We start from the raw sequence: 20,736 nt of genomic DNA, 5'->3' as shown, positions 1-20,736 counted from the left end.
GGACCGCCTTGGAGTCGCCGAAGCATTGATGGGAATTGGGACGCCTGGCTGACCACGACTCGCATTGGAGCCTCCATGGATACGACCCCCGGGGGGCGAACGGTGCGGCCCGTGGGCGGTTGTGAGCAGGAGCAGAGGCACCCACATGTCGTATCGCGTCTAGAAAGAAAGGGGGGGGGGGGGGGTGCAGCCGAGGTGCAGCCGAGGCGTGTGACACCAGGGCCGGCAGGGCACACCACGCCTCTCGGTGGTGGCACGCGCACGACGCAAAGTGGAGCCTGCGCGCCGCGTCGAGCCGCCGCAGTCCGATCCAGTCCTCGGTCCAGAGCGGCGAGCGGCGGAGCGGCACGATGCGCGAGGTCGAGTTTGGCGCGAAGAAGCCAAACCTGAGCCGGGAGACGTCGCGGGTGATCCGGGGGGGGGGGAGAAGGGTGCGGACGAGCCCGGGGCGACGAGGCGCGGGACCACTGCGACTCGCGCGGGACGATGATCGAGTCGATGGTGGAGGAGACGAGCACCTGCGGCTGGATCGGAGGGATGAGTGGGCCGAGCAGAGGCGGTCGAGGCGGTGGAGGGGAGGAGCACGAAGGCGTCGAGCGAGGCGAGGTTCGTCGCATAGCTCTCGTTCCGCCGGCCGGGAACCTGTTGCGGGAGGAGGGGGGGGGTAGGGGCAGGGCCAGGGCGAGGACCAGGGCGAGGGCGAGGGCGAGGGCGAGTGCGAGGCAGTTCATTGTTGAGGGGCGCGGGTAGGGGCGGGGTCGGTGGTCAGCGTGTCAGTGGGCGAGTTGCTGCGCGCCTCGTTGTTGAGGTCTGCGAGGAAGGCCGAGTTGGAGCGGTAGGTGTCGAGCCGCATCGGGTCGCGCCAGTAGTTTGCGAACGAGACGCGCTCCTGAGGCGGCGGCACGCCTCGTCACGCCTCGTCAGGGCTGTGGGTGCGCCACACAGCGATCGACTCACGGGAGGGGCTCGCTCCTGGATGGCGGGCGTATACCACATCGCGGAGGTGATCTTGTTGATGTGGCCGATCATCTCGTCCCACGCAGGCACACCGAACTGGCCCGCCTGCGGAAGACAAGGAGAGGCGCCGAGAAGGTTGAGGGCAAGGCGACAGAGGGACGCGCCGGGGTGCTGGTGTGCGTGTGTGTGTGTGCGTGTGTACGTGTGTGCTTGTGCGTGTGCGTGTGTGCGTGTGCGTGTGCGTGTGCGTGCGTGTGCGTGTGTGTGTGCGTGTGTGCTTGTGCGTGCTTGTGTGCGTGAACGTGGTGTGCGTGGTGTGCGTGTGGCGTCTGGCCGCTGTGTGTGTGGCGGTGAGTCGCCCGCCTGCGGCCCCACCCAGCTGACGAGCGTCGAGACGCGCGGCAAGTTGTACCGCTGCACGTAGCCGCGAGCGAGGAGCGCGCCCTGCGAGTACCCAATCATGTTGAACCCCTCCGCCAGCGCCGGGTCGGCCCGGATCGCCGCCGCCAGCTCCTGCAGCTGCCAGTCCATCGGCCGCGCTATCGAGTCGACGACGCCGTTGCCAATCTCGACGTTGAGGACGTGGCCGCCGCGGCCTAGCGAGGCGCGCACCCACGCCTCGACCTGGTACATGTTCTCCGAGCAGTCGAGGATGCCGTGCACCAGCACCACCGGCAGCGGACGTGAGGCCCGGCGGGCGGCGACGGCGCCGCCGCCGAGCCCGAGCGCGGCGAGCAGCCCGCCGGCGACCGCTATCCGGCCGCCTCGGCCGGAGGTGGCGCCGCTGCGACTGCGCGCCGCACCGCGCAACGCGCCGCCGAGGCCCCGGAGGCCACCACGAGGCGCGGAGGAGATGTTGCCGCTGTCGGCCGCTGCCGGCGCGGCGCAGCGGCGATGCGAGACCACGGCGGTTCGCGTTGGTAGCGGAGGAACCCAAGAGGAGTCTGTCGTGGAGAGGCTTATAGCGAGCAGAAGCTGTGAGATCGGCAGCCGTGAGCTCGCCAGCTCCATGGCCCGTGGGGACGGTCCATAAAAGAAATTTTTCCCTAAAATCCCGCGACGGCTAGCACCACACCCCTCTCCTTAAAATCCCTGTGTGGTGGCGGCGTGCCGTCCTCCCATCCCTCCCTTGGGCTGTCTGTTTTCTTTTCTTACTGGCACTAATAACACTGAGCGGGTCGTACCCGCGGGGTGAGCGTCATGTGTAGTCCCCGAACGCGAGCGTGCGCCCCAAATCCAGAAGGGCAACGTCTATGCCACCTTCCCATTGGTGCGTAAACGCGAAACCAATCAGCCGAGCTCGGACCTGCCTAGCGTCCCAGACCGACTGAGCTGCACGTCGACCACGATGCAGCGGCCAATATGTCTTGCGGAGGCGTGCAGACTTCGAAGAGCATGACCAATCTCTCACCGGCGGACAATGGGTGCGCTTGAACAGCGTGGTCGGCCATAGGGTTGCGAGTGCCATCCTTGTAGGAGTTCAGCCAGGTGTGTGCGGTGCCCTTCTCTGGGGTGACGGTTACATTGGCGTGGGGGAATAGCATGGCTGCGCCTCCATCCGTCAGGTAGAGAACAAAGGAGATCGTCTTTTCTGCGTCGACATGCAGATCGACTGGTGGGGTGTCGCCCAGGGAGAGCTGGAACTTCGCGTAGGGCCCCGGAGCGACATCGAAAGGCCACATGGACCCGAACCTGCTGATGATGCTCTCAATGAAGGCCCCGTCTGCGGCGTGGGTTTCGGCTTCACAGGCGGAGAGATCGTATGGCCCTTCGCAGACATTTGTGCTGGAGATCTTGAAGCAGGCCTTGCCCTCCGAAGGGTGTGCGTGCGTAGTCGCGCGGTGGTTGTGCTCGTGCTTGCAGGGCCCGTAAAAGCCAAGCTCTTTGCCGTACTTACTGACGAGCGCGAGCATCTTGTCGGCCTCGGCTAGGCTGAGGAAGTTACGCACCGACCATATCCCAGGATCGTTGGCGAGCAGGACCGCGTTGTCGATGGAAGGAGTAATCCAGGGCTCCACCTGCCCCATGGGCACGCCCTCAGCGGTGCGGCCACGGTCCTGTTGAGCAGGATCGAAGCACTCCTTGTAGTTCACATACTCACCGTACCGGTTGCTCGAAGGGAATTCGCATAGCCCGAGGGTGCTCTCGTTGCTCTTCTTTGCCTCATATTTAAGGAGGTGGCGCCCGCGCTCCGCCCCCTCCATCAGATCAAAGAGCTGCATGTCTCTGCCGTCTGCATTGAACTCGGAGAGCATGCGGCCATACGCCGCAGGCGGCGGCGGTGTGGGCGGCGGCGGCACGGGCGGCGGCGGCACGGGCGGCGGCGAGGGCGGCGGCAGGCTTGGCGAGGGTACGGCGGCGAGCCGGGGAGGCCGAACCTCCCCAAGGCTGTCCCTGTCGCCGAGGCCGGGGAGCCCGCCTGCACTGCGCCCCGCACGGCTTGATGCGTCGTCCGGTTGCGAATGCGGGGCGACCGCGAAGAGTGGCTGGACCCCATGCGGCGGCGCGTCCTCGGAGGGCGCGCCCACACAGGCGCGCGCGACGAGCAGCGTCAACGCGCTTGCCATGTTGTCGTTGTCCCCCCTTGAAGGCGCCGCATTTGACCAGCGCCGCCCGCCGCCTGGCCCCGCGTTTCGTTCATAAAAAGTGGGGGCTCTCGTGCCCCGGTCGGCCGCTGGGTGAAGCTCAGCGAGGCAAACACATACTCCGGGGGCTCTGCGTCGCATTGAATACTGACATACTGATTACTCTGAGTGTGTGCTACTCCCCGGCCCTGGGTGAAGGCAGAAGGGTGTGAGGCAAATGACTGCAGTCTGCACTCGCCACTCCAAGACCAAGTGCTCCAAGACCAATTGTGAGATGTCTAATGTACACAAAATCCTAGAGTATGAGAAATATATGAGTCCTCCCGCCGCTCCTCCCTCCTCGCCTGTCGTCCGCCGAGCGCGCGACTGCGAGAGTGCGCCGCTCCCCTGACTCTGACCGCGGCCTCCGGCCTCCGGCTACGCCGGCGCGAGCCAGCCGAGCAGCAGCCGCGGCGCGGAGGCGGCGGCGACGGCGGCGGCGGCGGTCGAGACAAAGTTGACCATCTCGTTGGAGAGGAGCGGCAGCCCCGCCACACGTCGCGCCTTGGCGCAGCGGGGGAGAGGCAGTCGTCCGCGGCGGAGCGAGCCGGTCCGAGTCGAGATGGAGAGGGAGTGGGGAGGGGCAGAGGCAGAGCGAGGGAGTGAAGAGATGGCAGCCAGGAGAGGGAGGAGAGTGGGGAGCGTGAGGAGAGTGAGGCGAGAGTGGGCGCCACCTTGGGTGTGGGCCGCCCGACCACCATGCGGCTCGCCTCGTCGTAGTAGGTTGCCTGCACGGTCGCGCCCAGCAGCGAGTCGAGCAGAGAGCCGCCCACGCCGCCCACCAGCCCGGCCCAGACCAGGCCGAGCGCCTGTCCACACACACCCGGCAAGTCCGGAGCTGGGCCAATGAGCTGGACGCCAGGCCGACCCGAGCCGAACACCTCGCGGCCCGAGGGCGGGAGCAGGCAGGCGGCGTGGCAGGCTCCGATGCCTGGCGGAGGGACCGCAAGGGCTGGTGGGAATGGCCCTGGCGGCGGTACAGTCTCTGGGCGCGCGAAAAAGTTGGATTGCAGACGAGCACGTGTCGGGCTCGAGTCCTTGCTACGACTCCGGTGTGTGCAGCGACTCGTATTCCGCGTCTACAGGCGCCCGTGCATGCTCCGCCGGCGGCGCTGGCGAGCGTGCCTGCGAGTACGCGGCAAGTGGTGTCAGGATCGTGCATCGCAACCCTGCGCGGTTGACGAGAGCTGAGGAGTGACATCGCCTCGAGCTGCCCGCCAGAACACCACAGGCATGGACTCGGCATCTAGAATCGCGCGCCGAGCACTGAGACGCCGCCGTTGGTGCCCGCCGGGGCCGTCCTCCACGGCTGCGTGATGATGCGCGGCGGCGAGGCGGAGAGGACCCCGAGCTCGCTCGCCCACGTGTCGCCGGCGCAGCAGGCGAAGAACGAGACGTACCTACGAGGGTAGACTCCGAGCCAGGTTCGTGGAAGGTTCCTACAGCGCAGCAGGCGGAGCAGACAGACGCACGCGAGTGTGAGGCGGTTGCCAGCGGAGGCGAGGTCGGAGAAGTCGAGCGGCGCGTCGGGACCGACGAGAGCGCGCCTCAGGACGGCTGCCGCCACGCCGACCGCGCTGCAGGCGAGCACTTGGGCAGCGCCGCGCTGACCCTCGGCGGCGTAGCCCTCCTCCACCTTTCGCTTCACGTCGGCGCCCACCCGCGTGAGCATCGAGCCGCTCTTGTAGAAGAACAGCAGCGTGACGCCGCACCGTATTGAGCAGCTGAAGGAGAGCAGACCGACGACAAAGGCGGCCGCCGCCCCGTCCCTCTGCAGCGAGCCGCGCTTGAGGCCACCCGTGGCGAGCTTGTACGCGATCAGCGTGCCCGCCGAAGTGCGTGCGAGCTGCTCCCACATGGAACTCTTCGGTGTCCTTCAAGGCTTAGCCGGGTGTCAATCAGAGCAGTGGACACAACTCGCGCACGGCTGGGTACAGCGCGCTGTCTAGCTGAAAAATGTGTCAGGCCTCGAACGACGCCTCCGGAGTCCCAGCCAGGATTCGGTACTTCAGCTTGGTATAGTATCATCGTTGCCAGATCATACCCCAGGGCTATACCCTGATACCCTCTTGAGAGGACCCGCATTGGGCCCCTAGAGGATAGGCTGATACCCTCGTGGGTTACCCTTCACACCGGACACGACCCTCCCCCTCTTCACACCTCTTCGCGCGCTGCGCGCGCGCCAAGTCAGACAACGCGCTCGAATGAGCGTCGCGCAGGAGGGAGGCGAGCGCACCACTAAGCAATGCGCTGGGCGAGGAGGGCGCTAATGGCGGCCGTCGTCGCATTTGACGGGCCCGCGGCCGCAGCCGGTGCGGCTGCAGCCGCGGGAGGGGCCGCGGCCTGCACGGCTGCGGCCGGGGCCCGCGCCGCGGGGGGCGCGGCGTTAGGCGCCGTGGCGGGCTCCGCTGCGGACTCGGTGTCCCCCGCCGCCGCCGTGACACGCTGCAGGGTGATATGCACACATGCGGGCGCTGCCCAGGAAATCGTTCTCGAAGTCAACATGGCACCGGCAACATCCGGTGCTGCGCCGTCTCTTGCAGACGCATGGCCGCTATCAACAAGACTTTTGCACGGCCCACACGCGCCAGAGAGCGGATCCCCCGTATCGCCGTCTCAACTTGCGGGCGGCGGTATAAAGGTGTCAATCAGCGCCGAGCAGAGCGGCGTCGGCGGCGGCTCCGAGCTCTCGTGCGTCGGCAGCTCGGATGAGTAGGTGGCTAGCCAGTCCGACGAGGCCTGCGACAAATAGCCCGCCGAGAGCGGCGGCGTGATGGGCACGGCGCAGCCGTCCACAAGCATCACTTCACCCGTGAGGTTTGGGCTGCAGCTGGGCGACGCGTCCTCGATCTTGGGGACGTCGATATGCAGGGACAGGCCGGGCTTGGCTGGGCCTTTCGCGGCCGCCCCGCATGCGCTATCGCGACAACGATTGGCGGCTACCCGGCGAGACCGGGATGCGCCGTCGACACTAGCCGCCCCTCTCGCCGTAGGCCTGAGGGGGCGCCGCTGTGCGCCTCCGCCAGCGGCGCCGAGGCCGTGGGCGTCAATCTCGAGCCGCCGCCTCTCTCTCGCGTTCCCCCCGCGCCGCCCTGTGGTTGGAGAGTCGGCGGCGGCCTCTGGTGCTACGATCAGGTCCGCGAGATCGCGCTCGAGGTCGAGCGCGCGAAGTTGCGCCGCCGCCGGTCCCTTCTTTGGCGGCGACTCGGCCGGCACCTCGCCAAACGCCATCGTCTCGTCCATGAGCCGGAGGATGAGGCGGTCCTGCACGTCCTCGTCGCCGGACGAGGAGGGCGAGGCGGTGCTGGCGGATGCGCTGGCGCCGTGCTCCGCGAGCTGCTTCGCCAGTGTTATGATCCGTCGGCGCTGCGCACCCTGCAGCTGCCTCGAGGGAGGCGAGCCTTCGGCCTCTGGCTCGCTGGCTGCCTCCCCGGTCTCCCTCGCCATCTCCTCGCCGCGCTCGCCCGATTTGCGTCGCTTCAGGCATGGCTTACCCGCAGCCTCTCGGAGCTCTCTCCGCTTCTCCTTCCGCTGACGCGAGTTGAATCGGTTCTTGATGGCGTTGTCGGTACGGCCTGGGACTCGTTTCGCAATCTCGCTCCACTTGTGCCCCAGCTCTGAGACGCCCTCGAAGATCAGCCGATCCTCCTCTTCGGTCCATTCGGCCTTTCTGACGCCGGGGCAGAGGTGATTGGCCCACCGCTCGCGGCACTGCTTGCCAATCCGGCCTGGCAGCTGAGAGGCGATCGTCGACCAATGGTGGGCGCCATGCACCTCGACGAGACGACGGAGCTCCTCATCCTCTTCCGGCGACCACCATGAGGAGGAGCTGCGTTTCAGGGGAGCCGGTTTGGCATCGACCACCGCGACGGCGGCGGCGGTGGTTCCTGGGGGCGTGTTCATGCAGCAACCTCCGGGACAGCGCTTGGCGTTGGAGCGGTGGGACCGCAGTCCCGAACGACAAGCCGACGTTTTTGTCCGTTCGAAAACTTCGACAATGGCGACGGTTGACACGCCCGATGTTTGTTTCAGGTTTAGAGGGGGCGTTCTGCAGTTAAGGGGAAACCCGGTACACGGAGCCCTCTCGGAGACCCGTGTTTACTTTACGGCCCTTTCCCTGCGAACGCGCACCCCCGGGGCTAGGGCTCTCTTGCCCGTAACCCGACACCGATCATCCGGCCCGCTGGGTGCGCTTCTGAGCTCCCCGGCCCTGGATGTGAGGTTAATGACCGCACTCCAAGTGCTCCAAGGTTTGCGCAACCATTTTCTTCACAAACGCCTCTCTCTTCAACTCCGCTCTTCGCGTCGGGCGTCGCTCTCACACTACCGCCCTCTCCCCCCTCGCTCTCGCTCACGCGGCGTCGGCCAGGACCTTTGCGACTCTCGTCTTGTCGCCATCCAACAATACAAAATACGCCCGCTCGAGCGGCCTCGCGCTCGACGCCTCGAGGAGCCTACGCTCGCGCGCAAGCCACCGCTCCAGCCGCATCAGCAGCCGCCGCATCATCTCCAGCTCCGCCGCCTCTCGAGCGGCCGCGTCTTTCGCCGCGGGCGCCGCGCCGCCGTCGGCTACGCGAGCAGCGTCTGCCGGCAGGTCGAAGGCGTCCACGAGGTTGTCGTGGAGCAGCGTGAAGCCGGTGGCACGCAGGATCGAGTCGTGCACGGCGTGGCCGGCGGGCGCGTCCTTCGCTCCAAAGGCGCCCGAGCCTGCGCCATGGTAGATACCGGCTCGAAGAGGCTCAGCTGAATACGTGTCCTCTAGAGTGCCAGTCGGAAGACACGCGTGCTACGCATCTGGGCTCCGAGGTATGGGGAGATGTGGGTCGGCCCTCGGGCATCTAGATGTGGGTCGCATCTAGGCGCCCGCGCCGCCGTGGTGTAGGACACGAGTCCCGACGAGGTCCTGCTGCGCCGCCTCCCGCGTGGCGAGGACGAGGCGCGTCCGGCCCGTCATCGTGAGCCGTGCGATCCTCTCCGCCTGCACGTGACAACAACAGGTGGTAGTGGCTCATACTTTCGGCCGGGCAAGTGACAGCTCACCACCAGCAGCTAAGCGTGAAAGGAGTCATTCAAGGCTGCGCGCCTGTGCGCCGGACCACATGAAGAGCGAGCACGGCGTGCACGGCCAGTCCTCGGCGAGCTGCCGCCCTCGCGCCACCGCCAGCGCACTCGGCAGCAGCGCCACCGCGGCGGCGAGCCACCTTCGAGCCCATCCCTCCACGCATCAAACCGAGGACCTTCCGCGCTTGTGCCGCGCGCGGCGAGGCACGCCACTCGGCCGACCCGACGCGCGCGTCGCAGGAGAAGCCGTGCACGTACGTCGGCAGCGTCGTCAGGAAGACCTAACGCATCGAAGGTGGCAGGAGGTTGGCCGAGATGAGACTTGCACGTCGGCAGAGTCGTCGGGAAGACCAGCCCGACGTTGAGCGACATGGCGAGCGCGATCCCGACGTGGAGCCCGACCATCCCCCACACGCCTGTCCGGACGCGCGCACTCTTCTGACGGCAAGAGAGGGGCATGCATCGGGGGCGGGGCGGCGGCGCGCCGAGCAGGAAGCGTGCACCCGGCAGCAGAAGCGTGAGTGGCACTGCGACGCACTCGAGGAGGAGCGTGCTGGCACCGATCATCGTGCTCGCGCGGCGCGCCAGCAACCTGTTCAGGCCGCGCACGAGCGGCTTGCTCGACGTTGACTGGCCATACACCTCCAAATAGGTTCGCATCGTTCCGCCAAACACCCAAGCGCGCGGCCCGCCGACCATGCACTTTGCGATGCCGCAGGAGAGGACAAAGTGAATGGCGACGCCCATGCTCGCAGCGTGCGCGAAGCTGGCCGGCAGGACCATTGCCCACGCCGTGTACAGCACCGGATACTCGCCGTGCCGGTTCGTGTGGCTGCTCTCGGACAGGTGATAAAGCGAGACGACCAGCGCAACGAGCAGACGAACCAGCGCGTGCTGGCCTGCGAACGCGCCGGCCGCCAGAGCCGCCGGAAGCGCGAGGAAGATTTGGCGTTTGTGCGAGACGAGGAGAGTGAGAGCTTCTCGCGAAAGCCACGACGGACGGGTGATGACGCTCGAGGAGCAGAGCGAGTAGAGATGTTTGCCGGTCATCCTCTTGATCAAGGCCCACCACAGCAGCACTGCTGACAGCTGGAGCGCGTACCACGAGGCGTGAGCGTGCATGAAGGGTGGCGAGTCAATAACGAGGCTAGCGGAGCGGCCTAGCGGCGCCAAGAGCAGTGGCTGACGCGGCAAAAAGAATTCCTCGTGTTAGTACTCTCCTCCCATCCCTCCCTTGGGTTGTCTGTTTTCTGTCTTTCTTAAGGTGTGCTCCAAGGGTGGGCGCACGCCGTCTTGGATGTGCATATTTCGGCGCGAAGAGGGCAAAGAGTCGTGGCTGCGTGTTGATGTTAACAGACCAGGGCATGCTACCTCGCCCGCGACATCACGTGTCGCCCACATTCACAAGTCCCTCCGTCGACGCCGCGGGCCGCGCCCCCCGCCGAGCCCGGTGCCCGCCAAGGGCGCTCACATCGCCTGGAACCCCTTGACGAACTTTGCAAAGCCGTCCAGGAAGGACGCCCCGCCTCCGCCGCCGGGCGACTCCTCGCTTTCGGGGAAGAGGAGCCCGTCGATGTCGTCGGGCGCCGGCCGGCGCGGGCCCGAGTAGGCGGCGGCGTACCTACCGGGGAGGGCCGGAGGAGGTCGAGAGGGCGGTCCGAGAGAACATTCCGGGAAGGGCTCGAGCAAGCGCGGGCCCGTTGGCTGCGCCGGCGTCCTCGCGCCACACGGCCCAATCGTTGGGGTACGAGCGGTAGAGCGCGCCGCCGAGCAGCGTCTTGAGGCAGAAGGCCACCTGTTCAGCAAGGGTCCGAATGAAAGGACCGGAGCCACGCCGCCGCCGCGCAGGGGCGCTTGGGGCAGAATGACCTCGAACGTGTCCGCGACGAGCGAGCGCAGCTCGCGCCCCACCAGCCCGTAGCCGGTCGACTGCATGTCGACCAGCTTCGGGTTGAGCATCAGCACCGGGAGGCCTACAGAGCCCTCGAGGCTTCAGGCTGCAGGGCTCGAGCCTCGGGCTCCAGACACCGCCGCTGGCGCGCCCGCGGCCCCCTCCTCAACCTCGCGCAGCAGCCGCTGGACAGTGGCCACCTCGGTCGCGCCCGGGGCGACGAGCACCAGCGCGCTTGCCCCCACCGCCAGCGACACCCGCCCCATCGACCCGACGACAGTTCCCCGCGGCAGCTCCCACTGCATCCGCACCATCGCGGCGGTCCCCTCGTCAGGCACGAGAAGCTGCAAGCCCGCGGCGGGCGGGTCGGCGGCGTCGGCGTCGGCGTCGGCGTCCGCCTCGGCCGGCTCGAGCGCCAGCGCCGCCGCCAGCTTCGGCAGCATCGGCCGCGCCAGCTGCATCGTGCGCGAGAGCAGCGTGTACGTCTCGTCGCCGGCCGACGTGTCGAACTCGACGACGAGGCGCGTCGCGCCGCCGTCGACCGCGCGCGCGAGCGAGGCCACCGCACGCTCCACCGAGTCCTCGAACGAGTCCGGAAGCTCGTCCGCCAGCGCGACCGACTCTGGCGATGCGGCCGCCACCGCCGCCGCCGCCTCGGCCGCCTCGTTGCCGGTTTGACCGCCAGCCTCCTGCCGCGCGCGCTCGAGCGCCTCGAGCGCGCCGTCCACCGTGACGCCACCCACCACGCGCGAGGCCAGGCTCCGCGCTGCCGCGGCCGGGCCGCCCTCCCGGACGGCGTCGGCCACCTCGGCCGCTCGCCTCGCCAACGCCTCGCGCTCCATGCTCAAGGAGTCGCGCGGCGGCTCCGGCGGCGGCGCGGCCATCCGCACGCCGGCGGCGGCCACGACGAAGCGATCTAGCGAGCGCGGCGGGGCGACGCCCGCTCGCAGCAGGGTGTAGAAAGTGAACAGAAGCATGGATCTTGGAGTTGTTTTTCTTTTGTGTGTGAGCCGACTCCGCGTGAACTTTAGATACGAGTAATGCATCGCTGAGTTGCCACCCGAATTCTGTTCACAAATTTGTGCCCACTTCTTCTTATTCTTGTTTTATATTAGGCGTGCCGATGACCTCACTCGTCGAGAACATGGCCCACTTCACACCGATTACAAGTACTCGAGTAGAGCAGCCCTCTCAGTTCACGAGGTGAACCGTGAACCCGGTTCATGAACCAGTTCGCGGTGGTTCACGGTTAGTTCACGGTGACAAGACTGGACGGACGGAAAAACACCCCCCTTTTATGCCTGACCCTGGCCATGGCCTCTCTGGGGGTGAGCTGGGCCGGCCGCCTCCGGGTCCGCCACTCGCACGGTGGGCTCGCGTCCGGGAGAGCATCCGAGACCCGCGGTTGTCCGCTCGCTGGGCGCGACCTACATGGAAATCCACTGCACACAGATCTGTGCTTTTGGCGCCTATTGCTCGCTCTCTGTGCAATCGCAACGCCAGAGGCCGTGCTTGGAGAGTGTGTCGCAGTGCTGCTACGTCAGTGGATTGAGCCGCGACGCAGGCTCCATCGGTGAGCTGCGGCGGCGCACCGGCCGCTCCATGCATGCTCTCCGGCAGAGCCGTCGCAAACGCGTTTCCGTCCGCCCGTTTCATCGAGTTTGCCCGAGTGGTAAAATGCAATCGAATCTGCCCGAGTGGTCAAGTAAAACTTTGCCTTTCGTAAAAGTTGCCCGAGTGGTCTGTGGGGAAAAAACGAAAATCGAGACGGACTTCTTGAACAGCCGGGCAACATGTCTTCCTTACTATTATTCATTGATGCTTTTTGCACGGCTGAGCCCCCCCCCCCCCCCCCTCCCCCGCGCCCACTCCCTGCCCTCTCCCGCCACGCACTCCGTCAGAGCCCCCTCCCCTCTTGCACAACAGGAATTTTGACAATTAACTGATGGGCTTGCCCATCCCGGAGTGGTTCGACTCCACACAAATCCGAGACGGTGATGGGTGCGTCGTACGATGGTCTCAGGCCCAGTGAGGTAGTGCATCTGACTATCCCGGATCCTGCTGAACAAGCTCCTCTTGTAGCTCGATCGGTCACACCGCCATCGCCGTCGGGGAGAGGGGGGACGACACTGCTTCGGCAGCGTGCACCTCGATCCTGTACCGTGTTTGTTATGACCCCCCCCAATGAGCACTCCAGCGAGGGAGGGCGAGACGATCGAGGGGTCCCGTACCATGCGGAATCGACCCTATCCAGTGCTCAAGTGCTCAAGTTCACGGTTCGCGGTTCACGGACTCGGGGCGGGTGCTAGTCGGTTCACGGTTCACGGTTCGGCCCGACGCTGCCCCGCCTGGTTCGTTCACGGTTCGCGGTTCGCCCTTATGTCCTGCCTGGTTCGAGTTCACGGTTCAGAGTTCATGGTCGGTTCGAGGGTGAAAACCACTGAACTAGTTCATGAACCAAGCTTCCTTTCACACCTCTTACACACCGACACAGTTCGCGAACCACAGTTCGCGAACCGGCGGTTCACCGCCGGTTCGCCAGACTCGGTTCGTTCACGGTTCACGGTTCGCGGCGGGTGTCGCGGGAGGAGTCGGTTCACGGATCACGGTTCACGGACTCGGGGTGGGGGCTAGTCGGTTCACGGTTCGGGGTTCACGACTCGGGGCGGGGGCTAGTTGGTTCACGGTTCACGGTTCACGATTCCGGCGTGACCCCGCAAGCGGTCGAGCTGGCGCTTCGAGCGCTAGCCAGCCGTGCAAAGACAACTAGAATCGGTGCGAAACTTATGCTGTCGCTCGGCCGCCGGCTCCTCATTTCGGGCCTGCTCGGCGGCGGCTGCTTCACAGCGACTCGCCGGCCGGGCTCTGCTTCCGACGTGGCCGCGCTCTACGAGGCGGATGACGGGTCGGTCGCCTTTGCGCTGCCGCAGGGCTGGATCGGCGTCACTCTCCCGGAGCAGGAGCGTGCGTCACGCGGGCACCTTCTGTCCGTGCGAGCGCAGCGGCTCGACGGCGGCGCGAGCCTGCAGGCGGTCGTCGACGGAGGCTCCCGAGGCCGACGGTACGGCGACACGCTGCGAGATCTCGGCTCGCTGGACGACATCGCTCAGGGTCTCGTCTCGAACGAGCTCTTCAACGACGACGACGCAAAGTCGGCGGGAGTGGTGTCGGCGGAACAGCTGCCCGCGGCTGGCCCGGCCGAGTACTACGTCGTGCGTTACCAAGTCGGCGCCAAGCCGGCCATCGCCAAGCTCGCCGTCCTGCAGCAGCGGCTGTACTGCCTCCGGGTGCGGGCGGCCAAGCCGGCGACGTTTTGCACGAGGAGGCGAGCCCGCTGCGGAACCTTGCACGAAGCTCCTCGGAACCTTCCCGTAGGCGGCCGTAAGCTTCTTCGAGGAGGCGAGCCCGCTGCGCGTCGAGCTCGAGGCGGTCGCCGCGTCCTTCCGCGCGGTCGCCGTCAACGCAGACTGCCTCGAGCGCAGCAACCGCGGCCGCGCGCCAGGCGAGGGCGCGTGCCGGCCGCTGCGGCGGACAGCGCCGCTGATGAGCGCGGCGGCTGTGCGGGCGGCGAGCGGCGGCGTCCGCGTTCGCATCGTGCACGGCGGCTGCTCCGAGCGCCAGGCGAATGCGCTGGCGTACCGGCTGCAGACGATGTTCGGCCCGCATGGCTTTTCTGTGAGCACGGTGGCGGACGCGGCGGGGAGAGACTCATTCGAAGTCGAATGCGACGGCGAGCTGCTGCACTCGAAGCTCACCAGGTCGTTGCACGGCGATGGCGGCTGCGAGAGCGAGGAGGAGACCGCCGTCCTGGTCGCGGCGATCTGCGAGCGGCTGGGACTCGACGGGTCCGCGCCCGTGAGGTTGTACCGGGATGGGTGACGCCGGTGGGTGCATCTGCCTGTCACTGCTGTGCCTAGCTCACATGTAATTTTGTGCCGTCTCTGGACTCTGCACTTCTCGCCGCCCGCGCGGCTGGAGACCACGCTTCCCCACAGCCACACGGCGGCCGTCGGCGTCGTTTTTGAGATTTTGTATTTCTCTGTGTGCGCGCCCACCTGCAGCTCCCCCTCCGCCACGAGTTCTCGGGAACTTTCGCAACGGCTCGTGTCGGGCGGTTTCGGTACCGCGTGCGTGGATGACGCGATGCGCCATGCGCCATGCGCGCGGTGTGAACATAAGTTAAGCGCTAACGCATTCCACAGCCGACGCCATCTCATAGTATGCGACTAGGTCGCGCACATACCGCGTCGCGCGGTCTCATACCAGCGGCACACGTCTGGGGGGGCGACCCCCCCATCTTTGTTTACCGATGCGTCCTAGAATGCAAAAACGCATTCTAGGACGCACTTTTCATCTCAAAGATACCATGTGTCTCGGGTACACAGGGCATTCTAGGATGCGATGGCTGTCCTGGAGATAGCCGCGCCGTGTCTTTTGTTACGCGTTCCATCTTAGACGCCACAAGCATCTATAGATGCACAGCTGTTCTGAGATGGCACTTGCATACTAGATCACATTTTACTATACTTGGACAGGGAAGCGTCTCAGGAGACACCGTGTGTCGGGTGCACCGGGCACCGAGGGGGGAGCAGGGAGCCAGGGAGCACGAAAAGGCGGTGTGATCTCTCGGCACCCCCTGGGGGCCCTGCCTTGAGTGCTCGTGTGAGGTCTCTCCTCGCGGCCTGCCCCTCCTGGAGAACCAGGTTCTCAGCACCGCGCATGCATCTGCTCGCGCCACGAGCTCTGGGCGCAAAGACCAAAGTTGCATGCACTGCTTACGACGATCCGACGGCGACGCCGCCTCCCCCCCCCACCAACCAGTTTGCGCGGCAGGTAGCGGGGCCAGTTCGAGGCTGAGGGCGTGGGCGTGCGCCTAGACACGGAAGACAGTCGGCCAGCCGCGCGGTTTTTCTTGTTTGACTTGGCGATTTGAGGGACCGGGCATCCCGACTCGCTCGGTGAGCTGTCGCCCACCAGCGCGCGGCGACCGCGCGCACACCGTGCCCGCCGGCTCGCCGCCCTCCTCACCACCCGTCGGCGCTGTCCGCAGGCATGTGAGTCAGAACGGCGACCGCGCAGCGCGCACGGGTGTCTTGCTCGCCACCACCCTCTCGCCCCCGCTCCGTGACCGCCGCCGCCCGCGCCACCGCCGCCGCCAACACCGCCTCGCGCCTCGCGCCTCGCTCTCGCCGCCCCCGCCGCCCGCCCTCGACCTCGCGACGGCGTCCTTCTGGGGATCTGCGGGTGGCTTGCCCGCCTCGCCGCCGCCCCCACAGCGTGACCGCTTCCGCCGCCCCCACAGCGTGACCGCTTCCGCTCGATCGGTGAGCCGTCGCCCACCACGCGCGCTCTCACGGCGACCGCGGGCCGCTCATCGCCTCCGCCACGTCGCAGGTGTTTGATCTGGGCAGGAAGCGGCGCTGGTGACGGCAACCGGCAGCCACGTGCACGGAGTGCTAAGCGAGGTGCCTGTTTCCAAGTCTGAGTAGCCCGTGGCCGTGAGTGGCGTCAGGGGCAGTGTTCTGTGACTGTGTCCTGTGCGTGCTGTTCAGTGTGAGTCGGTGCAGCGGTGGGCCTGCTGCCGCTGCCACACGTGAGAGCCGCTGTCCGTGCCCCAGCACGTTGCGCGGAGAGGCTATAGGGCGCCCACCCACGAGTGCTCGGGTGGGCGCGCCGCGGCTGTGCGAGTAGTAGCGCAGCAGCCGCGGCGCACAGCCGGGGGCACGGCCCGCCGCGCAGCGCTCGCCACACCGTTTTCGTTTTCTTTTTTGTTTTTATACGTGCGTGTATTTCTTGAGATCCACACGCTGTTCAAAATATGCGCGCGTCTTCTGAGACACGCGCTGTTCACAGTATGCACGGCGCGTCTTTTGAGACAGCAACGCCAATCGGAGATGCCGCGAGCAATTCGGGATGCGCGGAGCAACTAATATAGACTCGCGCATCTTAGGATGCTCGAGCATACCGAGGACAGCGAGCGTCTAAGTAGGAGGCCTACTAGACGCACTCTAATCCAGAGACGCATTCGGTAAACAAAGATGGGGGGGTCGCCCCCCCAGACGACATGCTTCGTAGCGCCACGTTTGGCACCAAATTCGTGTGTTCGAGGACCACGCCGGTCATCGGGTCGGTCCGCTTGCCCATGGAGTACCACTTCTCGATGGCTGAGCGCTCATAGGTTTGCCCAGAGGCGTTCATCACCGGGTCGGTCATGATCTCGAGGGAGAGGGGACACTGCAGCTGCGCCAACAGTTCCGGCGGGATTGCGTTGCTCCCTGCCGGCAATGCCGCCTCTGCCGGCGCCTGTGCCGCTGCCGGCGCCTGCGCCGCCTCTGCCGGTGCCGCCTCTGCCGGCGCCTCCGCTGCCGCCTGTCCTCGCGGCTCTGCTACCACACCTGACTGGGGCACGTAGCCTGACACCGCGCCTGCCGCTCGCTCATCCTCCACCCTCACGCTATCCTCAAGCGCCGCCGCCAGCTCCGCCTCCTCTGCCGTCGCCAACGCCGATTCCCTCACCTCCTCTGCCTCAGCAGGCGCCTGCGGCGGCCCGGCCCCTCTCCCACCGCCCTTGTTCTTCTTCTTCTTCTTCGACTTTCTGCCCTGCTTGCCGCGCTCCGCCTCCTCCTCCGCCTCGAGCTCCGCAAGCAGCGCGTCACCTCGCCGCCTCGCCTCGGCCTCCCGTGCAGCCATCTCCGCGTCCTCCGCATCCCACTCTGCGTTCCACAATTTCTTAGCGTGCTCAACCATGATTCGATGGCACTCAGGGCTGTGTTCATTGGCCATTTGCATCGCCGTGTACGTCTGGCCCGTCCATGAGGCAATTTTCTCGCTTTCCCTGGCGTCCAATGGCGTCCAGTTTTGAGGCAGGGCGAACACCACTTTCTCCCTCGGGTCGGCACCCGCCTGCAGCAGCCGGCGCACGATGAGGGGTTGGTCGTGTTTAGCGGCGATTATGAGCGCACTCAGACCGCCGACTTGCCCGTTGACGTCCGCGCCGTGCTGCAACAGCGATTCGACCATCCGCTCGTTGCCGGCTGAGGCCTTATTCAGCGCCGTTTGTCCTCTGCCGTCCTTTACGTCGACCTCCGCGCCGTGCCGCAGCAGCATGTCCACCACACGCTCGTGGCCATTTGAGGCGGCGAAAATGAGGAGCGGGAGTGCCTCCTGCTCGCCCGAAACGTAGACCGTCGTGTTGGCCTGCCCGCCCCCGCCGAGCCACTCCTGCATCACAGCCTCGTCGCCACCACTCATAGCCGCCTGCAGGACCTTAAGTGGGACGGACGTGCCGAGGCTAGGCTCGCCCTCTGCTCCGGCCATAGAGGCAGCGCCCGCCTCACCACCCGCTGCCACCGCCTCGATGTGCTTTCGAAAGGCCTCTACGCACGCGGTGCGGCCGTTCTCCTTGGCCATCTGCAGCGCCGTATAATCGTCCTCGCAGCGCGTCTTCATGTCTGCGCCAGCCCGGAGCAGGCGAAGGACGACGGATGGGTGGCCGCCAAACGCGGCGCTCATCAGTGCAGTCTTGCCATCTCTGGTCTGCCGGTTGACATCCGCACCGTGCAGCAGCAACATTTCGGCCACTCGCAGGTGGCCGTTTTTGGCAGCGTTCATCAGCGGCGTGAGGCCTCCTTCGGAATGCTCGTCGGAGTCCGCACCGTGCTGCAGCAGCACGGCGACCACTTGATCGTGGCCCATGCCGGCGGCTATCGCCAACATCGGAAGCGCCGGATATTTGACGGTCGAATTCTCGACGCCCTTGCACATATCCGTGACCCGCCCGCCGCCGGTGAGCCACGCCTGAACCGTCGCCGCGTCGTCTCGCTCGATCGCTCGCGCAATCGCGTCGGGCGCCCGCCTGCTGCTGGCGGCGGCCTCTGCGAGGGCCTCGCCGCCGGAAGGCTGCACATCGCTTGACGAGCACCCAGTGGCCTCCTTTGCACCCTCAGGCGGCGCCCGCTGAGCATCCTCGGGAGTCAGCATCGGCGCGCCGACTTTGCCGCCGCTGTAGAGCCACATGGAGTAGTCCATGTATGTGGCGGCGCCGCGGCCTGACTGACCTCACTGTCGTCCACGCCAGTTCGCGTTTCTTCACGCGCCAGTTCGCACCTCTGTCGAGCCTGCTGTGAGAGAGATTGTTTTGTTTAAATTCTTGTTTCTTATCACCCTGTATAGTAAAAATTCGTGTCACCCTTTGCCCGCCAAAAGAAAGCCACTTCTTGACTTGGGCCCTCGGGGAGGCCTGCGGGCGGCCTTCTCTCGAGGTCTCGAGATACACAGAGCGGCCAATATCACCCTACCTACTGTGAAGAGGGTCGCTCGTCGAATGCGAGCCAGTTCGCTCGCGACGCCGACGCCGACGCCGCCGCCGGAACGACCGCGGCGGCCGCCGGTCATCGATGAGCTAGTTCGATGAAATGAAACAACACAAACGCAAGGCGGACACGCGCACATCGCTCTCGGGCCCACAGACATCCGCCGCCCCCGCGTGCGCCCCACCCCGGCCGGGAGAAAGGGGAGTGAGTGGGACAGTTTGGGACGGCAACGGAACGAGTATCTTACACTCCATGTGTGTGCAAGAACGCGTGGCGCCGCAGAACCGACCGCGCGATCTCGGGCGATCTCGGGCCGCGCCGCGCGATCTCGGGCGATCTCGCGCTATTTCGGAGCTCCACGCCACGCCGCTCCCCCCCCCCCTCGTTGTATGTAGCTCTTACGTACATTCCCGTTTTTGAGGTCTTCGATGTTGAGTAGAGAAAGCTTCGATGTTAGTTATGAAACTAGCTTTCGATTTTTTTATTTTTGAGCCAGCCTTCGATGTTTTGAAACAAAGTTGGAGGAGAACCCGGAGGACGTCGGCCAGCGCGCGGCGCTTTCGTCGGCCTCGGCAATCAATAGTGCCCGGCACGAACGAGCGCGGACGGCTTCGGCCTCGAGCAGCGCGGTGCTGTCGGGGACGGTGACTTCAGGCCGAAGCGACGGCGTGGTGGCTACGTGGCGTATACATACAAGAAGGTGGACTACGCGCACGCCCTCTCGCGCTCGGACACCGACGTGCAGATGTATGTACTGTTCCCCTGCTCCTGGCTGGAAACGCAAAGTGCTGGGGGCCCTCTCCGCTCTCTCTGTGGTTTCTTTCTGGCTGGGTGGGTTGTCGGAACCTATATAATAGGCCAACCAACGATCATTCAGCAGCCTATCTAGATTCACCCTTGGGGACCCGCTGTGCAGGGGGGTGCCAAGCGTGAAATTATACCCAGGACAGGACAGAACGGGTCCACCGAAAATCGCCATGGACGCCAAGGGAGAAACGTCCGGACACACGACGGCAGAACCGATATCCTCCTGCCGCACACCGAATCTGCAGACATACGTTTATGCTGGCCAAGTACCTCGCGCTGTTGGTCTCCACGGCAAAGGCGCTGCCAACGCCGCCACCGGAAAGGTGCCATCACCTACCGATACGTCTCACTCGTATCATCCCATCCCACCCTTTCTCACGGTCGTCCTCGCCGCAGGTGCACTGGCCCCGATTGCCTGTCCGTGTCGCTGCCCCCGTTTGCGCAGGGCGGAGCCAACACGTTCCTCGGCGGCGTCCCTCCGCTCCACAACATCCTTCTTTCCATCGACCATCCGGAATTGTGCCAGCACGGGCAGCCCTACGACCTCTTTGGCAAAAGCTGTAATGGCCTGGCAATGTTCGTCACTCCGCCCAACTGTGCTGACCTAGCCCCGGAAGAGCAGCTCACTCAGGCGTGCGTGTCGTCTCTCACCCCACCAAACGCCTCGATCGTCGGCGGAGATGCCTTGGGTAAATCGATCGACATCCGCACAGAGACGAGGATGCGCGAAGTGATCGAGTCGAGCACGAAGGCTGAGGGCAACGGGTACGGCGTGACCGCGAAAGGCTCGCTGCACTTCCTTCAATCAGGCCACACCACGAGGACCTCCGCAGTGCTCGGCACAGAGGCCGTCGCTATGCACGTCCGCCACCAAACCCTCTTCAATCCGCACTTGCTGAGGCTTACCGAGTACTTCAAGCGGATGTTCCATCTTGGGCCAGCCGCATGGAACAGCGCACAATTTTCGCACTTCTTCGTGACGGGCATCTTCTATGGTGGCTACTTCAGCGGCACCTGCGTCATGACCAGCAAGACAGAAGGTGCCGGTGGCTCATGCGACTGCCTCGATCTCCCATTCCCCAAC

General features: G+C 65.8%; 8 protein-coding genes across 8 annotated transcripts in view; 1 reads left to right on the top strand and 7 right to left on the bottom strand.

Annotated features, from left to right (window-relative positions):
• Nucleotides 1-1,984, bottom strand: part of EMIHUDRAFT_451284 (hypothetical protein) — a gene marked incomplete at its 3' end in the record, with an annotated part of 2,225 nt that extends 241 nt beyond the window's left edge. The window contains exons 1-4 of the mRNA XM_005770071.1: nucleotides 1,321-1,984; nucleotides 958-1,062; nucleotides 466-518; nucleotides 237-386 (exon numbers count right to left, since the gene is read on the bottom strand). Of these exons, the coding sequence (XP_005770128.1) occupies nucleotides 237-386; nucleotides 466-518; nucleotides 958-1,062; nucleotides 1,321-1,968 (956 nt within the window). The 5' untranslated portion in view covers nucleotides 1,969-1,984. The remainder of the gene's footprint in view (nucleotides 1-236; nucleotides 387-465; nucleotides 519-957; nucleotides 1,063-1,320) is intronic.
• A 283-nt stretch (nucleotides 1,985-2,267) lies between these two features.
• EMIHUDRAFT_209623 (hypothetical protein) lies at nucleotides 2,268-3,212 on the bottom strand (the record flags this gene model as incomplete). The annotated part of the gene is made up of 1 exon (XM_005770070.1): nucleotides 2,268-3,212. The coding sequence occupies one exon, from the start codon at nucleotides 3,210-3,212 to the stop codon at nucleotides 2,268-2,270; it is 945 nt and encodes a 314-aa protein (XP_005770127.1).
• A 463-nt stretch (nucleotides 3,213-3,675) lies between these two features.
• Nucleotides 3,676-5,554, bottom strand: EMIHUDRAFT_355655 (hypothetical protein; the record flags this gene model as incomplete). The annotated part of the gene is made up of 6 exons (XM_005770069.1): nucleotides 5,054-5,554; nucleotides 4,842-4,981; nucleotides 4,677-4,706; nucleotides 4,463-4,512; nucleotides 4,256-4,390; nucleotides 3,676-4,085 (listed from the first exon to the last, which is right to left on the bottom strand). Coding segments are annotated over exons 1-6 (859 nt in total), but the record flags the coding sequence as incomplete, so codon positions are not given.
• A 1,564-nt stretch (nucleotides 5,555-7,118) lies between these two features.
• EMIHUDRAFT_65852 (hypothetical protein) lies at nucleotides 7,119-7,484 on the bottom strand (the record flags this gene model as incomplete). Its single annotated transcript, XM_005770068.1, has 1 exon — nucleotides 7,119-7,484. A coding segment is annotated over one exon (366 nt), but the record flags the coding sequence as incomplete, so codon positions are not given.
• A 448-nt stretch (nucleotides 7,485-7,932) lies between these two features.
• On the bottom strand, nucleotides 7,933-9,764 carry EMIHUDRAFT_102411 (hypothetical protein; the record flags this gene model as incomplete). The annotated part of the gene is made up of 5 exons (XM_005770067.1): nucleotides 7,933-8,288; nucleotides 8,469-8,559; nucleotides 8,783-8,923; nucleotides 8,994-9,058; nucleotides 9,146-9,764. 5 exons carry the CDS (start codon nucleotides 9,762-9,764, stop codon nucleotides 7,933-7,935), a joined length of 1,272 nt encoding a protein of 423 aa, XP_005770124.1.
• A 345-nt stretch (nucleotides 9,765-10,109) lies between these two features.
• Nucleotides 10,110-11,375, bottom strand: EMIHUDRAFT_209618 (hypothetical protein; the record flags this gene model as incomplete). The annotated part of the gene is made up of 6 exons (XM_005770066.1): nucleotides 10,110-10,191; nucleotides 10,310-10,437; nucleotides 10,512-10,625; nucleotides 10,704-10,859; nucleotides 11,049-11,114; nucleotides 11,262-11,375. 6 exons carry the CDS (start codon nucleotides 11,373-11,375, stop codon nucleotides 10,110-10,112), a joined length of 660 nt encoding a protein of 219 aa, XP_005770123.1.
• A 1,944-nt stretch (nucleotides 11,376-13,319) lies between these two features.
• On the top strand, nucleotides 13,320-14,412 carry EMIHUDRAFT_464118 (hypothetical protein; the record flags this gene model as incomplete). The annotated part of the gene is made up of 2 exons (XM_005770065.1): nucleotides 13,320-13,820; nucleotides 13,909-14,412. 2 exons carry the CDS (start codon nucleotides 13,320-13,322, stop codon nucleotides 14,410-14,412), a joined length of 1,005 nt encoding a protein of 334 aa, XP_005770122.1.
• Nucleotides 14,413-16,596: 2,184 nt separating this feature from the next.
• On the bottom strand, nucleotides 16,597-16,791 carry EMIHUDRAFT_60173 (hypothetical protein; the record flags this gene model as incomplete). Its single annotated transcript, XM_005770064.1, has 1 exon — nucleotides 16,597-16,791. A coding segment is annotated over one exon (195 nt), but the record flags the coding sequence as incomplete, so codon positions are not given.
• Between the last annotated feature and the right edge of the window lie 3,945 nt (nucleotides 16,792-20,736).

The sequence above is a fragment of the Emiliania huxleyi genome (assembly GCF_000372725.1).
Source record: "Emiliania huxleyi CCMP1516 unplaced genomic scaffold EMIHUscaffold_40, whole genome shotgun sequence".
Lineage (NCBI taxonomy): Eukaryota > Haptophyta > Isochrysidales > Noelaerhabdaceae > Emiliania > Emiliania huxleyi.
Note: the sequence above shows the minus strand (reverse complement) of the source record. Positions and strands in the feature narration are given on the sequence as shown.